The 23580-nt window shown below is 35.5% G+C and overlaps 1 protein-coding gene across 4 annotated transcripts; it reads right to left on the bottom strand.

The window, feature by feature from the left end:
* Positions 1–17075: 17075 nt before the first annotated feature.
* LOC112276617 (putative RNA-dependent RNA polymerase 1) lies at positions 17076–23032 on the bottom strand. 4 transcript variants are annotated; one of them, XM_090246937.1, is made up of 8 exons: positions 22781–23032; positions 22480–22684; positions 21704–22087; positions 21311–21544; positions 19646–21178; positions 19023–19477; positions 18649–18799; positions 17076–18525 (listed from the first exon to the last, which is right to left on the bottom strand). In XM_090246937.1, exons 3-8 carry the CDS (start codon positions 22007–22009, stop codon positions 17749–17751), a joined length of 3456 nt encoding a protein of 1151 aa, XP_090103063.1. In that variant the 5' UTR covers positions 22010–22087; positions 22480–22684; positions 22781–23032; the 3' UTR covers positions 17076–17748. The 4 variants fall into 4 exon arrangements, with proteins under 4 accessions (XP_090103063.1, XP_090103065.1, XP_090103062.1 ...); XM_090246939.1 differs by having other exon boundaries at positions 21704–22247; positions 22808–23032; XM_090246936.1 differs by having other exon boundaries at positions 22808–23032.
* Positions 23033–23580: the final 548 nt, after the last annotated feature.

Raw genomic sequence — 23580 nt, 5'->3', positions numbered from 1 at the left:
TAAGCTGTATTCTAGTCGATGGTTTACGGTACCTAAGAAGAATGGGTCACTACGGTTTATTCAAGATATGCAACCGGTGAATGCAGTAACTGTCAGGAATGCAGGAATTGGACCTGTTGTGGATGAATTTACTGAGGCGTTTGCTGGAAGGGCGATCTATTCAATGGATGACTTGTATTCAGGTTATGATCAATTTCAACTTATCGAAGGAAGTAGAGATATGACAACAATGAGGACACCACTTGGATTGGTTAGAATGTGCACTCTTCCTCAAGGCGTGACCAACTTAGTTGCGCATATGATGAATGGGATGAATAAGGTATTAAGAGATTTTATTCCGAAAAAGACTATGTCTTTTCTGGATGATGTTCCTATAAAAGGGTGCAGAGAAGGAGACAAGGATGAAACTTTAGATACGAGGGGGTGTCGCAAATATGTTGTTGATCATATACAAGATTGTGAAAAGATTTTAACTCGGCTTGGAGAAGTTCATCTTACTTTATCGGATATGAAGTCCGTATTAGGAGTACGAGAGGTTCTAATTGTTGGACATTTATGTGGATCTTACGAAAGAAAACCAGATCCGAGTAAAGTTGATGCAATTGGAAGGATGAAAGAGGATTGTGATTCTTTAACAGAGGTTCGCAGGTTTTTGGGTGCATGTATATTTTATCAAATCTGGATCCTTCATTTTGCTCACATAGCGGATCTATTATATGAACTGTTACGCAAGGGTTACCGATTTAAATGGGAAGAAAGGCATATTCAGGCAATGCAAAGATTGAAGAAATTATTGATGTCACCTCCAATATTGAGGAAGGTTGATTATAAGTGCAATAGACCAGTGATTCTTACTGTGGACGCTAGTCCAATTGCCATTGGATGGGCTGTGGGTCAAGATGATTCTAGTGGGAATAGATTTGCAGTTCGGTTTGGGGCTAAAGTTTTAAGTATTCGTCAGGGTGCATATTCGCAAGTCAAAAGAGAACTTTGGAGAGTCGTTTCGGCTATGAAAGCTGAAAAGGACTATTTGATTGGGGCAGTATTAATAATTGAAACAGATTGCTTGCCATTGCTTGGAATGATTACTAACTGTTCAACGCCAGATAGTGCGATGTTGAGATGGATTGCTTATATTAAGTCACTAAATCCAGAATTTAAGCATATTACTGGGAAGGACAATTTAGTAGCAGACATGCTATCTTGAGCAAGATACGAGAGGGAGGACAAAATGGTTGAAGACATTGATGACGTCAGATCTAAATTCTATTCAATATCAAATCTCAACAGAGAAGATAAGCTAATTCTTGAAGAATCTTATGAAGGAGAATTTTTGGATATTGGTCATTACTTGAATACCTTGACTAAGCAGGAGAATTGGTCTACAGAAAAATTCAAACAAATAAGAAAAAAAACATATGGATTTTTACTTCGAGATGGATTCTTATGGAAGAGACCGAAGAAAGGAATTGGGATGCCACAACGAGTGATAGGCAAAAGGGAAGAAAAACTAAAATTATTAATGGAGTTTCATGATAGTTTATGGGCAGGGCATAGAGGAATCTGGGCTACTTTTGCTAAACTCAAGGAACGATATTGGTGGAAAAATATGTATCGAGATGTGCTCTCATTTGTAGAGTCATGTGAAATCTGTCAATCGTATTCTAATATCCGACATCGAGATGGTCTTCATCCTATGTATCCTCTGGCTATTCATTTTAAATGGGTTGTTGATTTGGTTATTATGTCGGTTGGATTATGGCAGATGAGATATTTGGTTTTAGCTCGTGAAGATTTATCAAATCAAGTAGAAGGAAGAGCATTGAGGACAAAATCTACAGAGGGGATTTGTAGGTTTTTGCTTGAAGATGTCATTTGCTGCTACGGATGCATAGGAAAAATCACTGCAGATCGTGGAGAATTAAATGCACAAGAAGCTCGTAAGTTCTTTGAAAGATGTAGAGTTAAACTATCACTGACTACTACTTATAATCCAGAATGGAATGCAAAAAGCGAATGCGATCATCCACCGATTGTGAAAGCATTAGTTAAAGCTTGTAATGGGTAAGTTAAAGAGTGGCCACGACTTTTGTCATTTGCATTATGGGCTGATCGAACAACACATAGTTCGGTGACAGGATATATGCCAGTAGAACTTATGACAGGTCAAAAACCAATTATGCCGATTGAAGAAAAGGTACTTACTTGGAGTATGCTACCATGGGAAGATGGATTGACAAGAGAAGAACTTCTGGCTATTAGGATTCGACAATTGGAGCAAAGAACGGAAGATGTGCAGATAGCATTGGAAAGGTTAAAAAGAGCAAGGTTACAAAACAAGGCGCGATTCGATAAGCAATATCGATTGAGACCAAAAGCAATCGAAGAAGGTGACTGGGTACTTGTTTATGACAATGGTCTGGATAATCAACATAGTACTTTGCGAAAATTTTTAAAACGTTGGTTTGGACCATATGTGGTAACAATAGTTCATGATAATGCGACTTACTCGTTACGGGAGTTAGATGGTACAAAATTGAAAATACCAATTTGTAGGGAAGCGAGTAAAAATATTTAAACGAAGACAAGCAGAGATGAATATGGAAGACCTTAATGAAGGTATAGAGATTCAGCAGCAAGAAGATGAAAGTAATTTGGAAAATGAATGTGACGAAGACAAACAGGACAAAGACGTAGAGGATATATTCTGAATCAAACAGCAATTGGGTAAATTGGTGCATACCGGAGGATGCATAGGTTCAGAGGGGGTGGATGTCGTGTTGAAACACGAGTATACCGTGAAAATATAAAGAAAAGGGACTTTTATTAATGTTCAGTTACATCGAATATTGGGAGCAACGACCAACTCCAGTGCAAATACTGAGTGGTCAGGTTCAGTCACCCCGTTACAGTCAGCTGGGGCATACTGAAATGCTCCATTCGATTCCAATAACGGGAGTCAGCAGGAAGAGAAAGGACCAGTTCATACGACGGGTGAGCCTGGTTCGAAGAGCCAATTGGATCCAATTTCAAGAATCCAATCCGGGCCCTCTTACCCAATATGAGACCTGAATTGGCCGGGCAACCCAATGCAGTCTATTTACAAGAAAATCCAGGTCTTCCTACGGGCATCTTATCCAATATGAGACCTGAATTGGTCGGGCGACTCAATGTGGACCCGAGTACGGGGTTTCGATTCTGTTTCAGGCTGTCCTATTCTCTGTGCCATTTCAGGAAACATTGTTTTCGGTAAATAGATCTCTTAAAGGTAAAAACAAAAGAGAAAGCTCTGATGGCGGGAGCCAATTTCGGATCTAAGCTCTGAATGTGGGAGTCAATTCCGGATCCAAGACGAAAGATTGAAGAAATTCAGAGGATAAGGTTAGAGGGAGAATAAGTTTTTTTGGGGGAGGGATTTTTTTTGATCGAGGAGCTAGCTTCAAGCTCTTTTCAAGGTTACTAGTTCGGTTTCGTGGGAGTTTTTTTGAAGATCAAGGGGATTGGAGAGGAGCTTCATGCTTCGGGTCGGGGAAGAAAAGACGGAGAATTGGGTTTTTCTTCTTCATAGAGTTTTGGGAAGACTGAGGCAATTGTTGCTGAAGTCAGTGTTGTAATGGTGAATCGGGATTTTTTAATGAAGTGGGTTTGATTACTCTTGACTGTTTTGTGAAATCGAGTTACGTCTGTGATTGAAGAATTAAAAGAGTGTCTATAGGATTGAGTATGCAGAGTGAATGAAATTTATTGGGTTAATCTAACAAGACAGTCAGTGGATACAAGATCGTAAGTACAAAGCGATATTGAAGATTAACAGTTTGGGTTGTTCGGGGTTCTTTGTAACGTCTAGAGACCTACCGGCTGGGGCAAAAAGGACTTCGGCGAGCAGTCGAAGGGCATCCGTATAGATTTACGGTGTATTCTTGCAGTTGTTTATATTCCAACAGTCAATAACCGATAAACTGCTTGAATATTGGCGAATCTCCATACTACCTTCTATAGCCAGACGCCTGGCGCATTCTTGAGGAGGAAAGCACGTAATACGATACCGTTTGATCTTAAACTCCCTTGTAGGATTAACATTGATACTTCCAACTTTGCTATTAGAGCAATCCTTCAATAAGACTTTAGTAGGAGCTTTCAATATGTGGCGTACGAATTATGGAAGCTCAAAAGGAAAGAGTGCAATTACTCTACACATAATCAGGAGCAATTAACAATTGTATATGCTACAAAGATGTAGCAACACTATCTATTAGAAAACCCAGTGGTTGTTTGGACTGACCATCAATTCTTGCTACATAATTTGTATTTGAAAGTTATGAAATTGTGGCATTATCATTAAAAAGAATAATTTAAGCTTTTTGATATGCAGCTTGAGTACAAACAAGGGCGATAACATATTGTACTAGAAAATTTATCACAGAGACCAAACTTAAAAGACAAATCAAAAGACAAGGTAGAAGTCACTACCATTAATAGTATTATTTCAAATCTAACCAAAGAGGTAGAATGGAAGGAAGCTATGTAATGAGATGCTTATTTGAAGATGGCTAGCGATGAATTGAAGGTGGAAAATATACAATATCAAGATTATATTGTTAGTGATGGATTGCTCTATTTCAAGAAGTAAGTTTATATATCCGACAATGCTAAATTTTAGATGTGCATATTTCAAGAGGGACTTAATATCCCAATATCTGGACGTGCATACTTCAAGAGAAACATGACATCCCAATATTTGGATATCTGGAATGAGAGAAGACCCTGGAACAAATTTTAAGAACATGATTTTGGACAAAATTGGATCGTGATGTTTCAGCCTTTGTATACTCTTGCGAGTCAAATCAATGTAATAAAGCACGCAACACACCATATCCTAGACTATGATAATGAATTTTACTATTTATGATATGTTGGGAGTAGATGACTATGGATTTAATTACGTATTTGCCGCAGACGCCTCATAATTATACCACAGTTGTAGTCTTTGTATATTGACTCTTGAAGCAACTTCACTTGCCTACAATATGTTGTCATATGGTATGATTTGCTACCTGGAAATACACTGGGTATCTAGCTATAGAAAGTTTAGTTTAAACCTTTATATGAATCTTGTCTTAGCTTCCAAAACTCCTTTGATTTGCATAAAATTCAAAATATAAGAATATCCCTTCAAAACATATTTTTCCTACGAAAGATTTTCTTGTCGTGAATTTTAGAAATTCATAACTCTTGATCTAGCTGTTCAGTTTGTCTCAAATTCATAGGATAGGTAGAATTCATCTTTAAATTTTACCACAAAAAAACCAACTGCAAATTCACTCCCGATCTTCTGGCATCTAAGAAATCCTAGCAGATGCTCTAAACCCTAGTTTACAAGCACTCGAACACTATTTTCTTAATATCTCAAGAATCCAATACTCAAATATTATCAAACATGTAAAAAGTTTATCAACATGAATTTACATATTCTCTAAAATTTTGAGCCAAAACCTTGTCAAATTGCTCAAGATATAGCTCAAGAGACAACTACTAATAAATTGGATCACTTACTACGCTTAGATTGTATGTGCTGACTTCAAAATCCAATAACTCCTGCATTCTAACTTAGAATTTAGTAAGCAGTATGTAAAAAGTATAGCCGCAAAAGTTCTCTCTCCAGTCGTCATCGCCAATCCTCAATTGCCTTTTGTACGCATGCGTTATGTCAAAAAGAGTGGCAATAGCTCCTAAATCAATACCTTAACTTTGAGTGCCTATATCTCTTTCATATAAACTCCAAATCATACAAGATTTGTACCAAAACCATAGCCAAAATCCTAAACTTGTTGACTTTAGCCTTCAAAGCTTAAATGGCTTCGTAAAACTAACCCTAATCCCTAATATGGCTTCAGGTAGCCTCCTCAAAGCCCATTGGTCATGATTTTTGACCAATAGAATGGAGCTTTTCATCATCCATCTCCATTCATCTATATTGGTGCCGTAATTACTCCCTTTTCTACCAAAATCCTTCTTCAATCTTTTTTCTTATAAGATTAATATAATTTATGCTCTAAACACCAAAAAAAAAAGAACCAAAATAAGTTTTCAATGTCTAACAAATGTCTAACAAAGGTGACTCTAAATATTTAGAAGTTATTATCAACCAAAACCAATCTTAAAAGCCACTATCAAAAGGGAATTAAAGTTATACAAATTTTATAGTAATCTTTTTAAACAATCTCTTCTCAAGGTAATAATCAAATTATATTCTTCAACTAACTAAAATCTACTAATATGGCTCTCACTATGTTACTTAGTAAATTATATATTAAGTACATAATTACATTATTTTCATACAATAGCCAAACCACAACACGACAGTGCTTGGATATTGATGCTCTAATGCTTGTATGAGTCTTCTTTGATAGTGACTTTCATCACGAGTGATTACTTTGTGTCATCATTTCAGATCGAGATCCACACTTCATGAGAAGTTTTTAGCAAGCCTTATTCAAGCTACTAGACACATAACTTGCCACGTCTACAACCTTCTATCCTCAAACAGAGTATGCAAATCAAACCTCGGAGGATATGCTATGGGTATTTGTGGCGATTCATCATAATGATTGGGATGAATACTTGACATCGTTGTAGTTTGTTTATAATGATAATATTCAAATAAGCATCAATCATTCACCATTTTTTCTTAATATCAGTCAACATTTGATTAAGCTAGTAACTCTTTATAGTACCATTGATACCAATAATCTAACAATGAAAGAATTTATATAACGGCTTACAACAGCCTTACAAGAGATGCGACATTGCTTTTTTATTACATAGAATCAATAAAAGCAGTATGTTGATAACCATCGGTAATACAAGACCTTCTAAGAGGGCCATCAAGTGTTACTTTCTAATTCCAACTTGCCACTTGCTACATCAATCCAAATTCTAAACTAGCACCTCAATGGCTTAAATCTTACCACATTTTAATAGTGATATTTGATGTCACATACTACCTCAAGCTTCTGCCACATATTTGGATCCATCCAGCCTTTGATATTTTACAATTGAAAGAATTTCATACTAAGCAAAAGCGCTTTCTGGTTCGATATCAACAACCACCACCACTACTTGTAGTTTATGACCACCAAGAATATGAAGTGGACAATGTTGTTGTATTATAATTGCTTATAATATGTAAAAATTAGTTAGAATATATAATATGTTCATAAGTCTTGGTATATGCTAGAATGGTTGATAGATTAATTTAAAGAGAGTAGATTTAAGAAACTTTATTTTGAGTATTATCTTTTTTGATTACAGCATTTAAAAAAATTATAGGACCTAAATATTTAGTATGAAGCCTTGAGACGAGATTAGAGCCTAAAAATAAAAATTTTAATTAGTAGGAGGCTTATTGGAAGGGATGAAAGTAAGACATGGATGGATGAATGCAAGGAATGGAGATCTTCATTCCTATTGGTCGAAGGCCATGCCTTATGGACTTCAAGGAGGCTGCTTGAGGCCTTATTAGAAATTAGGATTTCTTTTTTGAGGTCATTTGAGCTTTGGAGGCTAATATCAGTAAGTTTAGGTTTTTGGATATGGATTAGAGATAAATTTTGTGTGATTTGGATTTTTTATGAAGGAGTTATTGGCGCTCAAAATTAAGGTGTCAATTTCATACCTATGGTCATTCTTTGGGGCATAACATTCATTTACGGTGAGCAACAAAAGATTAGCGACTGGAGTTGAAGAAACCTTTTCTTCAACTATACTTTTTATATATTATTTAATGAATTTAGAATTTGGATATAGAAATTATAGAGAGTTAAAGTCAGCACATCCAAATCAAAAGCAATAAGTAAGTGATTTTATTCTTAGTAATGGTTAGAGCTATATCTTAAGTTTTTGGACGAGTTTTTAGTTCAAACCTTTTAGAAAAAGAAGATTATTGTGTTAAGAAGCTGTATATATAAATTTTGTAGTATTTAAATGCCTAGTTTGTGAGATATGAAGAAAATAACATACATATAAATAAAAACTAGGGTTTGAAGCTATTGTTAGGATTTTGGTGATGTCTTAAGATCCGCAACAAATTTACAATTGAAATTTTTTGTGGTAGTTTTTAAAAGTGTTTCAGCACTTCATATAAAATTTGAATGTGTTTAAATAGTTTTATTGGAAGATATGAGTTTTTGAAGTTCAAAAATAATATCTCATAAGGATATTTAAGGATTTAGAGGTTTTGTCATATTTTGGATGTTTCTGGAAACTTAAGACTTATATATTTAATATAATAGTACCTAAAAGTATTATATATATATATATATATATATATATATATATATATATATAAATTTAGTCTTTTTTATTTCAAGACTTGATTGAGCAATTAGTAGTAGCCAAGAGTCCAATGCTTTCTTGAGGCAAATTCTTTCTATTCCAACAATGTTTTGGAGTATCACTACCTTCGTTGTGGTATTGGATGTCTACAACTTGAGTACAAAGTTTTTTGGAAAGATTATTCCATTCATGTTGTAATGTGAGAACTTGCACAAAATCTCACGTATTGCCAAGACACAATTTGGAGATATTATCAAGAGCAAAATGAAGACGTTCTACATTAATGGAAGAGGATTAACTATAACTCGATATAAATAAGTTAACTACATAGATAATTAGAACCATGGAAGTTTTTAGAATTAGAATTAGATTAGTATACCAAGAAGGATCCATCATAGAAGATTCTAAAAAGGATTTAGGATGATTATTTAAGTAGAATCTATTATAGATTCTTCTAAAAAAGAAGTTTAAGATAGTTATTTAGGTAGAATCTATCACTAGAAATATTCTAAAAAATTAAGATAGTAAGACAAGGTATAAATAGGATTGGCCAAAGCCTTTTGGAGCATCTGGTCTAATATAGATTCAAACCCTTTCTCTTAGTAAAGTTTGATTTTGTATTCTTTTATTCAATTTTATTTTGTTCTATTTTCGTCTACTGAGTTTGTCTTTCATGTCTTATTCTGTGTAGTTTCTGGTCTGTTTTGTTCCATCTTGTGATGAGATTTTATGTTACTGTGGAATAGAAGGATCTTGGATTTTTGAGATAGTCTGATTCTATTTCAGCTTTAGTCTTGCTTCTATATATATTCTCTAATTAAGAGCTAAATGGTAATATTCTATAGGACTTCCAAAATGTGTTGACTTTTCTAGCCACATGTCTTAACTTGTGAGGCAAATTATCCATGTATGTGCTACATAATTAGCTTGCTTTATAAGCTACTATACGGAGTTAACTTGTTCTATAACCTATCAACAAGTGGTTAATTTGTTGGCCAAGTTTTTAACCAAAAAATATATCTAAAGTCGAAACCGCATCTATAAAGCTTTTAAAAAGCTTCTCTAAAAGACTTTATGAAATTAATTTATATTTACCTACTTCTACCTAATCATATAAGTAACTATTGAGATAAATGTATATATTCATGAGATTACCTTTCTTTGTAGAGATGAATTTCACAAAGAGCGATCATCATCTTTCATGAATCTTTTCAATTCTTTTTCTTAGTTTTGATAGATGATGTCGATGAAGGACATTAACCTTCTTTGTTGCATTTGTAAGATTTTTTTTTTGGTATTTATGTGTATTAATTAATATTATATTCACACCAATGAATAAGATATGCTAATATATTTCAAAACTGCCTTGAGTCTAAGACTTCTTTCAGTTCAAACTCTTGATTGTTATCCACTTCTACAAGAGGACGTGGAATTTTTCTTCTTTTTGAGATATTCAATGTCTTATATTACTCAAGGAGGGACATGTGAAATATATGGTGGATCTTCATAGACTCCGATGTCAGGATAGAAAGAGTTTGCCTCAAGAAAGTACTAGGCTCTTGGCTATTAGTAATTGGTCAATCAAGTCTTGAGATAAAAAAGACCAAGTTTGTATATATGTATAATACTTTTAGAAGAAATTACACCAAATATTTAAGTCTTAAGTTCTCAAAAATACCCAAAATATGATAAAAAAAAACTCTAAATCCTTATAGGTATTATTTCTAAACTTCAAAAATTCATATCTTCCAATCAGACTATTCAAACATACTCAAATTCTATATAAAGTGCTGATATACTTCTAAAAGCTACCACAAAAATTTTCAACTACAAATTCATTGCAAATCTTAAGATATCACTAAAACCATAATAGTAGCTTTAAAGCCTAGTTTTTATACACCTACATGCAATTTTCTTCATATCTCACAAAATAAGCATTTAAATGCCACAAAATTTATATGTATAGCTTTTTAACACAATAATCTACCTTCTTCAAAAGGTTTGAATCAAAAATTCGTCTAAACTCTCAAGATATGGCTCAAATCATTATTATGAACAAAAAAAACTTACTTATTGCCTTTGATTTGGATGCACTGACTTCAATCCTCTATAACTTCTTCATCCAAACTCCAAATTCATTAAATAGTATATAAAAAGTGTAGTCGAAAAATTATTCTCTCCAATTCTAATTGCCAAACTTTTGTTGCTCTCTATAAATGTATGTTATGCCTTAAAGAGTGACAGTAGGTACAAAATTAATACCTTAATTTTGAGCACCAATAATTCCTTCATAAAAACTCCAAATCACACAAAATTTTCCCTCAATTTGTATCCAAAATCCTATACTTGCTAATCCTAGCCTCCAAAGCTCAAATGACTTCGAAAAAAAAACCCTAATTCCTAATAAGGCCTCAAGCAGCCTCCTTGAAGCCCATTGGACATGGCCTTCGACCAATAGGAATGAAGATTCTCATTCCTTCCCTTTATCCAATCATACCTTGCTTTCATCTCTCGCAATAAGCCTCCTATTAGATAAGATTTTCTTCTTTAGGCTCTAATCTCCTCTCAAGGTTTCATATTTAGGTCCTATAATTTTTTTAAATGCTATAATCAAAAAAGATAAAATTCAAAATAGACTTTCTTAAATCCACTTTTTTAAAATTAATCTATTAACTATTTTAACATATATCTAGATTTATTAATATATATTATATTTTAGCTAATTTTTAAATATTATAAGATTTTATAGTACGACAGCAATAGATGTAATTGATAAGCAATAGGATTGATTTGTTTACAAATAAGAAAAAGTCTCAGTCAACGATAGTCTAATTTATTCCAAGGGCAAGTAATCTTAATATTGCGATGAAGTAACCATATCTTATTACCCACATTGAATTGTGATTACTTCTTGCAACAGGCATCCGCATTAATCTTTTGTCATTCTTGAGCTTTCTTTATTGTATCTTCATTGTTGCATGTAGCTCTGATAAATGATTTGCTAAATCTTCCACTACATAATTATCAACTTTTAAAAAGTCAAAAGTATCAAGTGATGGATGATAACCATAATTGGCAAAAAAAAGTAGTTCTTGACTAGAAGAATATATCAAATTATTATATACAAACTCTGCCAATGGCAAAAGAATTGTTCAATCATCTTGATGATAGTTGATAGTATACCTTATATACTACTCTAGAACTTGATTCACCTGTTAAGTTTATCCATCAGTTTAAATATGAAAAATCGAAGATAGCTTTATATCTACCTTTAGGATTTTGAATAGGATTCTTTAAAATCTTGATGTAAATTGAGTCCCTCTATCTCATATAATATCCTTTGGCAATCCATAATAGTGATAGGTATTGTCAATAAAAAGCTTAGTTATTTCTTCACCTGAAATAGATTTTATACATAATACAAAATGTGCCATTTTGGTGAAGCAATCTACAATTACAAATATAAAGTCATATAAACTTGAACTTGGAAGATTTGTAATAAAATCCATAAAAATAGAAGACCATGATTGTTTAAATATAAGGAATGGTTGGAGAAGTCCATAAAATCAATGATGAGGAATTTTTAAACTTGAACAAACGTCACATGATTACAAAAAGTTTTTTATCACGTTTCACATTTGCAGCCACAAAAAATCTTTAGATATAAGTTATAAAGTCTTGTTGCATCCAAAATGTCTTGTTGTTGGAAAATCATGAAGTGCTTGAAGATCATGTAAATATGTTTCTCCTTCTAGAGTATATAGGCATCTTTTGAAATATAGTAGATTGTTCTTGAATTTGAACTTTGAAACATCATGAGACTTAAAAGAAAGATTCTTGATATCATGAACAAGAAGATTATAGGACATACTTGATTGAATTTATTTGATAAAGGTCAAATCAACAATCAATATTGATTTCATTGCTCAAAGATGAAAATAGTATGGCTTCAAGAGGATTGTTTTTTGTTGATACATCTCCTTCTTTTGGTATAAGATACATCTCCTTCTTTTGGTATAAGATAAGAACATCTAAAAAGAACGTCTGATAAACTTTGTTGTTTTTCAGGTCGATACGTGAACTTGAAATCAAATCTTAATAATGACATACAATAACAAACTTGGCAATAATTCAAAACACGTGCTAACATGAAAACTCAAAGTTCTTGTGATTTACATATACAATGACTGAACTTGAAGTGCCTTCTAGATAATAATATCATTCTTGAAATGAATCTATAATTGTAAGAAGTTCTTTATTGTAGATCTTATAATTAAACTTGGATGCTAAAAATTTCCTAGAATGAAAAGCTATTAGATAGAATTTGTCATCTATTTTTATTTGTGATAATACAAAATCTAAGGCAAAGTCTGATTCATTTGTTTCTATAAAGAATGCCTTACAAAAGTTGATGCGATACAAAGTTGGTATAGAAGTAAATTCCTTCTTCAAAGATTTGGCCATAGAAAAGTTGGTGCACATAACAAATGATGCTTCGGCTTCTTTATTTCAATCAAGTTTTTCTTTACAAGTCAAGCTGCAACTTAAGAAAAGTTCTTGATAAAGATTTGATAATAATTTATAAAGCTCAAAAAACATTTCACATCTCTTACTATTCTTGGGATCTTCTAATCTATGATAGTTTGGATCTTCTTTGGATCTACCATAAGGCCTTCATTGAAAATGATGTATCTCAAAAAATCAACTTAAGTAATGTAAAATACATACTTTTTTATCTTCATGTATAATCTTACATCTCTTAGTTTTTGTAACACATGACGAATATGAACTTCATGCTCTTCTTTATTTTTAGAAAAGATTAAAATATTATCTAAATAACATATGACAAAATCATCGAGAAACTCATAAAAGACATCATTTGTTAGATGTTGAAAAATAGCTGGTGTATTTGTGAGTCCAAAAGAAATGAAATTATATTCAAAATATCCATACTTAGTTTGAAAAGTAGTCTTCCATTCATCTCCTTCTTTGATACGGACCAAATTATATGTTTAGTATAGATCTATTTTTGTATAGATTTTTCTTTGATTTAGTTGATCAAGAAGTCCTGAAATCAAAGATAGAGGATATCTATTCTTGATGGTGATCTTATTAAGTCCTCGGTAATCTACACACATCCACAAAGATTCATCTTTTTTTTATCACAAATAAGATATGAGCACTGGTTGGAGATTTAGAATAGTATATAAAGTTTTTAGCTAAATTTTCATCAATGTACTCTTTGAGTACAACTAACTCATTTTGTAATAGGCTATAAATTGGTTCCAATGGTGGTTGAGTTTTTTCTTGAAGATCGATGGTATAATCATAAGAATGATGATCCACAAGAATATCTGCATTCTTCTTTTCAAAAACGACCTAAAAATCTTGATACTTCTTAGGAATACTACTTGATATCTTCTCACTATTAACAATAAATGTGGCATATATAGCAAAAGATGACTCTTCATTTGTGGCATACATGAAAGCTCTTGCACCTATCAATAAAAGTTTGGATGTACTAGACTTATGAATTTCTTCTTGCTTGGCAGAACCTTAGATTAAACTATGAGAAAAATCAAGATTGAAAGAAATCTAGTCTATCTAAGGGTTATAACTTTCTAATCACGATAATCCTAAAATAATTAGATTAAAAAGAGATTTAATCACATTAAATATTATTAAATTATTATGACCATAAATTGCTATTTCTATAAAAAATAGTTTCATGTATAACATCTTTAGAAGACAATGAACGTCCATCTATTACTTCTACATGTACAAGTTTGATTTTCTTAACTAAAGATATATTTTGGTTTTTTAACAAAGTCTTCATCTATAAAATAGGCTAAGGTTCCTGAATCCAAGAAGGATAAGACTTTGTGATTTTTTGGTCCTAAAAAAACTTCTATTATAAAATAAGGAGAAGGACTAGAAGAGAGAATAGGACCTTTACTAGATTTTGTACATGATTTCAGCCACAAAATCTCTATTGTAGCTAGAACAACTCGTTTATTGACACATAGTCTTCTTTGGCAATCATGCTTCTCATTTTATAATTATGTTGTTTCTTTGAATAATGTTGAGCAGTGTGGTTACCTTTTTTTTAATATAAGCATAAGTCCTTGATGTTGTTGACTCTATTCTTGTTGTATGAGGTATTTAAAATATGTAATATCAATTTGCAATGGTTTTGGCCTTAATAAATAAGTTTCTGAAAACTTGAGAACTGCTGCCATTATTTGATTTATTCCTCTTTAGAAATATTTTTCTTCTTGACATCTTTCAAATAATTGATTGTCACATGCAATGGCTTGAGAAATAAATTGTTCCAATGATTTTGTCTTTGATATTTTTAATAACAAGTCTTTGACATTATCCTTCAATCTATATCAAAATTGATTGATAAGGACTTTGTCATTCCAATCCACATTACAAGCAAGGTTTTGAAATTCAACAGCATATATGGTGGCTAATTGTGATCCTTGTCATTGAGATAAGAGCTTGGTCTCTACTATTCTTTCTTAATCACTTTTTCCAAATATAGTTGAATTCAAATCTTAAAAGAGTTACAAATTTTTTTCTATTAAAGGTGTAAACTAAGAGAGAGCACTTCCTAATGGAAGTGTGCATATAAATCCAACTTGAGTAAATCTACTAGGGTGTTGAAAAAGATGGAACCTTAGATAAAACTTGACTTGTTGCAAAAATTTTCAAAATTTTGTTTTTGTTCCATGAAACTTCTCATGCATACTAATTCTTATATTCATCATGCTTGTAGAAGCAAAACTCCTTGGATTTGGTTGTGAGGTTAATTTACTTGCTTCTTTCAATTGTATCACTTCTTGTCATAGACTCTAAACTTCTTCCATAGACATAGGTATAGTACCTCCATAATTCATATTAGAAATATGTGAGATTTCTATTCTTAAAAAGTTGACAAGCTCATGAAGATCTATAATAGTTGCAAATCTATTCTCATTTCCACTAAGAGTAGCATCTACAATTTTTTCTTCTATAGATAACTCAAAAAAATTCAAAAAGTTAAATTAGAAGAGGATAATTTATAATCTCTAATAAAAATTTCTACAAAGAAGGATAATTCACTCTCTTTAAAGAAAAAATCAATGTTAGAAAATAAGATTTTTTTTGTAAAGGTGGATAGTCCGCAACCTTTAAAATATAATAATAGAAGTAGGATAATCCACTCACTTCTAAAACAAGACAAAAATAGTATGTTAGTACTATTATCAAATTATCAAGGACATGAATCTCTAAAAAAAAAAATCCTCAATACACTCTTGTATCACTGAAAGGAACTAGAAAGTCACTCAAAGATAATATAATATTGAATTAGAATGGCTATTGTCAAAAACAAGAAGTCTAGAAAGTCTTGAAACAAGACTAAAGACTAGAAAGACATAAATAAGAGTGAAGAAGGCTTCATCCTTGCCTCGATATATACTCTCTAACTAGAAGTTACATGGCAATCTTCTATAGAGCTTCCAACATGTGTTGACTTTGCTAGCCACATGTCTTAACTTACAAGGCAAGTTATCTACATATATGCCACAAAGTTAGCTTATTTTACAAGCTACTACACAAAGTTAACTTGTTTTACAAGCTACTACACAAAGTTAACTTATTTTACAAGCTACTACACAAAGTATAATATTTTGCATCTTTAGATAATTAAAAAAAATCATTTTTTCAGCATACATATTATTTTAGATGTAATTTTTTAATTTCCTTTTTTTAATATGTTGAAATTAAATATGGCTATATGTATGGTAATAAGGGACCTTAGAGCTAATTATTTTATAAAAAAATCATATTCTTCAAAATGTGTTACATAACTTTTATCATTTCTAATTAGATTGTTCATATTAGATAAGATAATTTTTAATATTTTAAACAATGTATCAAGTGTAATCTATGTTTCTATTAATGAAATTAAAAAATTAATACTTAAATATTTTAGGTAGAAAATAAATTCTATATTTGTATCAAAGTAAAAAGTCAACAATATTAGATGAATAGAATTTTTTTATATTTTTTATATATACATTATTATTGATTATTAAGATGATAGTATTACCAATCTTTTCCAAATAAGTTATTAAATTAATTTCATAAATGAATGCTATTCAAAAAGATTCATTTGTTATAGGTCTAATTAAGATAGAAGGTTAAGTTCCTACACATGTTGGTAGCTTGCTATTCAAGCAATGGGATAGGAGGCCAAATCATTTCAATTATAGATGTTGTTAATTCTACTTCAGTAATTGCCAACTAAGATCGCTATGTTGATTAATACAGTTTAATTTTTAAATGTGTTAGGTCTAACAATTGAACCTTTCTAATCATCTCCAGATATATCCTTTGATCCACTTATTTTAAAACTTCACTCTTTTGGCCATGACTCTTTTTCATTCTGTTTTCAAATGTGACTTGTTGTAACAAACTGTTATCTTGCCTTGGACCATGTGCTACCACATTGGTAGGCAACTTGAAGTTTTTTCAGACTTACTTCATTTGGATAAACATTGACTTCACATTTTCACCCCCCATTCCTTGGATCTGAGGATTGATTTTCATACCCCCAATGCTCCAGTGTGGGGGTTTAGGGTCGATTCTCAGAAGCCGTATTGCTAGGGACGACAACTCAACCAATCCAAACAGACACAAGAAAAGAGTTTAACTATAGTCTCAGAAAAAGAAGTACAGTGGAGACTGCAAGATATGGACAATCTCAAGTGTTACACCACTTTAATGAACAGGAGAGACCTCCTGATGAAGAGGTCGCGTCCTGAAGGAATATGACTTTACAGGTGGCTGTCTTCATCTCCATGTCTTTTATAGGCAAGCCCATACTCACCTGCTTGGCTTTATAACTGCAACTCATGACAGTTTAAGAGGCTATATGGGGCAGACCCGTTACCCTGCAAATCACCACAATTGCCACAAAGTCGATCTGTTGTTAAAAAGGAATTGCAGAAAAAGATGAAAAATTTGGGCTTCACAAAAAGTCGTCCCTCTCTTCGACTTCTATATAAAGATTTTAGCTTAGCCACTCCCTTAGCTGCCTTCCAGGAAGTCACAGTTCAAGATAAGCACTAGATCGAAATATTTCTACCCAAAAGATACCCATTCTTCTTCCAATCCTCTTCGGGTTGAGTTTCACTGGCGTATCGATATAAATACAATTGTAGAAACTGATCTTCCAATGACTTCTTAAAATGGGTCATAATTAAGTCAAGATTAGTGCTGCCTCCATCAGTTTAAAGAGCCTCCTCATACTTTTTCGCAGTTCCCCAGAAATCCTCGCTGTGTAGCAGTCTTGGTAAGTACAAGTTGACATTCTCCTCAAGCAAAAGAAAATCCTCAAAAAAATTGAGATTCTCCAAAATTTAATTAGCAGGGACGGCCACCAGCTTTTTTGATCTGAAGAAGCACATTATAAATCACCCAAGGGAAGCTTATCAAGTGAACCTCACGTCTACCAGTCGCAGAAACCTTGATGTGTTCAGGATGGTACGTGACATGGTACCACGCCGATGCTTTAGCATAAATATCATCATCGACCATATCATCAGCGTTCTCGTCAAACCGTTGGCGCGCCTCATTGATCAAAGATCTAACTGCATCCCGAATCCTCTCTACGACATCCTCTCGGCGCTTGACATATTGTCGTGCCAAGTTCAACATGTATCCGCTCACAGCCTCGGCCTCGGTTTCAATCCCATATTGGTTCATCAGACCAATGAGCTTCCGATCGTACTCGTTTTTGTGGAATTTCGCCATATCAATGAATTCCTCGTAACCTGTAATAACCATTACTGGATCAAATGCTCGTTCAATGTCTTCTCTAGGTATCTCGCAAGGCAACTTCTCTAACGACGCGTCCTTCACTTGCCGGAAGAGTTTACCAAGCACGCGTTCTGATTTATAGGTCTCTTTGTCGCCTTTTTCCATAAAGTCTGGATATTTGGTTGGCCGTAAGTTCTGGGGAATAATCGCGGGAACTCCTGTTTTTGGGAAATCAACAGCAAGAGATACGAGCTTTGCAAGCTCTTGGCAGGCGGTGCTGCGTGCCATCGCTGGCTCAATGTCAGCGTTAACGACATGTGCATTAGAGATTACACCCAGGCTGTCAGTTACCATGTACTTCACAAAAAACTCTTGAATTTCCTGCATACAACCGAACACCGTTAAGTCGCGATTAAATCAAGTATGATCTCCCAACCAATTGGGATCCAGGAAAGTTTAAAAACAGGCCTAAGTACAGGAAAAGCATTAGAGCAAAAGGTGTGCCTCAATTGTGACGTGATGATCCAGAGTCATGGCTCCTGGAGAAGTATAATCCATAGGTTCATCAGTATTGAGTGGAATCAGGTCCTCATCCCAGCTCACGAAATATAGGTCACCATCTAAATCACTTCCTGAGCACTCATTTGGATGTGGTCTGCAAGTTCAATAACCACTTTCAGCTTTACGCAGCAAATAGCCGTCTAGAGACAAAGGCAACATGGAGACAAGAACCAAGACATGCAAGAAACCTATACATCGATGGCTAGTAATAATGAAGGAAAACAATTCATCGTCTTGGATATTGAAGCTCAAGCGCGACACGGCTGACAGAATATAAACAGAAAGAGAAAGAAAGGTAAGAGCCTTGACGAATTTACCTGTGGCCCTTTTGCGGGAAAACCAAGCAGTCAACCATGTGCCGGAGCCCAGGACCATCAACAGCTTTGAGTTTTCGAATATCACCTGGATGCAAACATGGATTTTTCGCAACAATAACCCATCCAGTCACCACATATGCGATATTCTGGTTCGCCGCAGAACCTATAGGATAGCTGTCAAAGGTTTCTAGCCCATCTCTGAGACCCTTCCTGCGACCAAGAGCTGGAGTGACTTGCAAAAATATTTCACCGTAAGAGAGGGATTTCGTTTCATCAAGGCATCCCATGAGGACTCTCCCCTTCGGTTCAAGGATACGGGATCGTTTGCGCAAATCAACGAGCTGAGATGCTCGAAACGCTTCTAGCAGCATCTTAACGAAGGGTTCAGTCTGAGGTTGATAACCCGCTGCGAGCATATCTATCAATCTTGTATGCATTTCTCCTGCATGATTGATCTGTAGCCCACCAAGAACACTCTTTAAACAACTGCTGCAAGGTTGCAAGAGCTGTTAGCAACTGTTCTAAACCAGAGAGCCATTTTAAATTGCAAAAAATGGGCAATCATCCAAACAAGATTTGCAGAAAACCCAAGAAGCTTCAAGAAAGTGCGGGAATTCCTGGACCTGCAGCATATCTCGTGCAACATCCCCATCCTTCAACATATCATTCAGCTCGGAGACCATACGATGTTGCATCTGCTCAAACACAGAATCTTCTATTCCAAGTGTAGACAGAAGCAGTATGATCTGCCGATTTAAGTAGGACGGCAGAAATCGGGAAGAGGCGAGAATATCAAGTCCAACATGTTTTGAAGCGAACTTTCGCATACTAGGGCGAAGAGAAATCTTGAAATCAGAGTGAGGATCAACTGCCACCACACCCTTGTATCCTCCATAACGTATCTGGAAGGCGGATGGTACAACCTCCATCTGGAGCCTCTTCGCAACCTCTTTAGCAAACTCTTTAGAAATTTTCCCAATGCCATCCGAGAAACAGTACTTGGACATACCAAACTCATCTTCCCTCTCGATATCAGGAATCTGCTCTACCTCTTGCTCGGGTACTTCTAGAGTTGGTTTTGAGGAGGAGAAGCATTGTCCCATCCGAGCAGCGCACTTGGCCACATTGCGGATAGTGAGAAAGTCTCCCATCCATGCCCTGATCATTGTGGCTGTAAGCTGTGCATAAGACGCGAACATCCAAACAGAGTGCTCCCTTAACTGGCTCGAAGAGAAGGCAAGAAACTCAAACTTGTGGTCTCCTATTACAATGCCCTCCTTCAACGTTTTCAGGACTCTATTGTACAAAAGTGATCTTTCAGCATCCACCCCGTCTTGAGCTCCTCCTCTTCTTGGCACTGACAGGGCCACTGACGATAGTGGCTCTAGATTCTCATCTACAAATGACATTCTCATGAAACGATCCGAGTGGCTAGCAAACTGCCTTGTGACGCGGTTAGAGGTGTCAACCTCTGGCCCTGTACAATAAACTTTAGTAGGAGTTACAAGTACCCTCCGTACCCAGGTCATGCCTGAAGCGAGTTTGATAGAAACAGATCTTGGAGAAGACAAGGTCTCTTTCATGTTCCCAAGCTCTTCCTGAATCTCCTTCACAGGGTCCCAGCAAGGACCAACCCTTTTCCCCAGCCTCTCCAGAACTAATTTAGCTTGCTCGTGGGGGGTTACATCTGGTTGTAGCAAATGATAAAAGCGAGAGTCAAGAGTTTCACCAATTAGCTTCGAGGTTTGCAGAAGCTGGTTCACCTGGAACATAAGCTCAAAGTTGACCTTCTTCTCTGGGGGTGCATCGACAATTGGCACAAGAACCTGAGAAGAGGCAAATGGCGCACCCTTCTGAAGAGAAATTTGTTGAATTACAGGGGGATATGCCGCCAAATGAAACTCTGCAAGTTTTTTAAACAGATCGTTCATGTCGTCACCGGTCTTGGTGTTAGAAATCTTCAGTAAATAACTCAGACACTGGCCAATGCTTCTTTTTGGCGTATAATCAACTGTTCGAACCCACAACCCCTCCTCTTCCTCGGTGTGGACATAGTGAGGATCCAATGATGGTGTACCTATAATCATGTCTAATATAGTTTCTCTGGATCTACACTTACTGGCTCTTTGCACATAAAGGTATGGTGGAGTTCTCAGCTGCACCAAAAGATGTGAATCAGCCTCGAAAATATATATTTAGAGACAGCTGAATACTTGTAATTTGGACAACGGGATTCAGGCAGTCTACGTTGAGAAGCTTTGAGAAAGAATGAAGCCATTGGAACTCACCTGCAGCAACAAGGCTCTTGTAGAAGCTCCCCGCACAGCAACAATCTTAACAGCATCAAGCTCTTCAAAATTGCTCTCCATTTTGTAGTGCCGCTTTTCTAAATTGTTCGTTACATCAAATACAAAGTGCACTTTATGGTTGTCGAAGTTGAAATCCGAAGTCACATTGGATCTTGATGACCACTGCCAACTCGCTAGTGTCTCAGAGAGCATAGAGCATAGGTAGAGTTTGCCCTGACAGAGAACAAAACACACCCACCACTATCAACGTACTATTACACTCATGTCATCCAGAATGATCATTTGATAACAAGTCCTTCGAGCAAATGCAGGGAAAAACTGCTTTCACACAATGTGGTATCATTAGCGGGTAGATTAGAGTAGATGTAGTACATCCTCCCAAGTAGTCGCGGAATGGCGAGGCCTTTTAATGATCTCACGATCGGCAATGCTCACTTGGAGCCGGCTGTTAAGTAAAACCAAGTGGCCATTCTCCCCAAGCAAGGCAGCTCTCTCCGCCGCCTTCTCGGTGTTAAACGTCACGAAGCCAAATCCCTTGGACTCACAGGTTCGGTGGTCGGTCTTTATGTCCACCACGGTGACTGTCCCCTTACCCACAGCTCTCTCCAGCACGTCCACGAGCTCCCGCGCTGTAATCGAGCGCGGAATCTTGCCGATGTGCACTTTGAACTTCGCCATCGCACTCCCAACAGAAGATTCCCACCATATGCTCTCAATTGGCTACGCCATGCAGGTGAACTGCGAGTGCTTAATTTACTTCAAACAATCACCCATGCACATCGTGAGCAATAAGTTATAGACCAACACTCAATCAACCATCCAAAACATCCTTGCATTGATCCATTTGGCGCGAAAAGAAGCGACAGGCCCACGAATTATGCCATGTCCTTGCAACCAAGCAGCAGCTTCGCATAGCCTACAATGTGCATGACGCCTCAAATAAAAACTCGCCTTTAACTCAACATTGAGTATGGACAGTCCAACTGCAATTCGACTATACAAAGTCCAACTCCTCAAACCAACACTGCCATCAAAAACCAGGACTCCCCCAAAGAAAGAAACACTTGGGAGGAAAGAACAAACGAAAAAAAAGAAACATCAAAGAAACTTAAGAATTCAAAATGTAACATCTAGTTCAGGAATTCTACCGCAACAGTTAGGACAAGAGCCACGCTGATCACCCAGTCTCCTCCTCCTTCAGACGAAAATTCCCAATGCCCTCGCCTTTCAGGCACACGTTCACCACCACTACGAACTCGCACTACCATCCTTGCGCGCGCGCATCCAAACTACCCCATGATCACCTCCTCGAGCGCCAACTACAAACTCCGATCGAAATCCACAATTGCTGAGCTGAACACACAACACCCACCACATTCCTCAGTCATCCACATCATTCCAACCCACAAGCCCAACAACAGCAACAAAACCACAACGAATTCTTCAAACCTCCAACTCAGTGTTATGGGAATGCACCAAGGAGGAGCGCTGAAAGGAGGCTAAAGCGAGACGCAAGCAATTCAGCACGGTGGGGATCTGGTGCCACCGACGCGAGCTCGAGCAGGGTCTTGGGCAATCTGACCGAGTCGTGGCGTAGCCAGTAGGCTGCGAGGCGCGGTGCGGGATGAGATTGGGCAGCGTCACAGTCTTCTTCAGTTATTGCAGCGACGGCGTGCCGGCGGCGCCATGGCTTACCATGGCGAAGGGATTCGCAACGTGACGCCCCATTTGAGGTGGGGCCTTTGAATTGGAAGGGAACCTTCTAGACCCTTCTACCTTTCCCTTCCTCCTTGAGAGCTTACTAAGCCAATCATTATCTTTATCTTTATATATATATATATATATATATATATATTTGTGTGTATTTGAATGAAATGAGAAATTTGGTGCATCAATTAGAGTGTAGAGTTTTGTTCATATAAGGTCTTGTATACCTGAAAGTTCATTTTGAGAGGCCGTGGTTTAAAAGTCTTACTAAAGTTTCTTGCTTGGTGAAAAAAACAGTCATTCTTTCAAAACAAATTCCTTTGGATATAATATAAAGTGAGAAGTGGCTGCAAAATGAACTAAAACATTATTTATTACAAGTCTAAATGTGTTAGTCCATATCTTGATTCAAATAATTTTGAGAAGTTTTAAAAACTTGATTTTCTAATTTTTTTTATCCTTATTTTTAGCATTTTTTGACATTGCTTCTTGGATGTCTTAAAAACCACCTCTTTGAGATGGGTCCAACAGAAATTTTGAGG

Source organism: Physcomitrium patens, chromosome 24 (assembly GCF_059467195.1).
Source record: "Physcomitrium patens ecotype Gransden chromosome 24, ASM5946719v1, whole genome shotgun sequence".
Taxonomy (NCBI): Eukaryota; Viridiplantae; Streptophyta; class Bryopsida; order Funariales; family Funariaceae; genus Physcomitrium; species Physcomitrium patens.
Note: the sequence above shows the minus strand (reverse complement) of the source record. Positions and strands in the feature narration are given on the sequence as shown.

Coding starts and splice junctions, on each gene's coding strand:
- LOC112276617 (XM_090246937.1), bottom strand. CDS start 22,009: ATGGCGAAGTTCAAAGTGCACATCGGCAAGATTCCGCGCTCGATTACA. Junction 21,545..21,703: donor CCGCGACTACTTGGGAGGAT/GTACTACATCTA, acceptor GTTCTCTGTCAG/GGCAAACTCTACCTATGCTC. Junction 19,478..19,645: donor TTGCACGAGATATGCTGCAG/GTCCAGGAATTC, acceptor GGTGGGCTACAG/ATCAATCATGCAGGAGAAAT.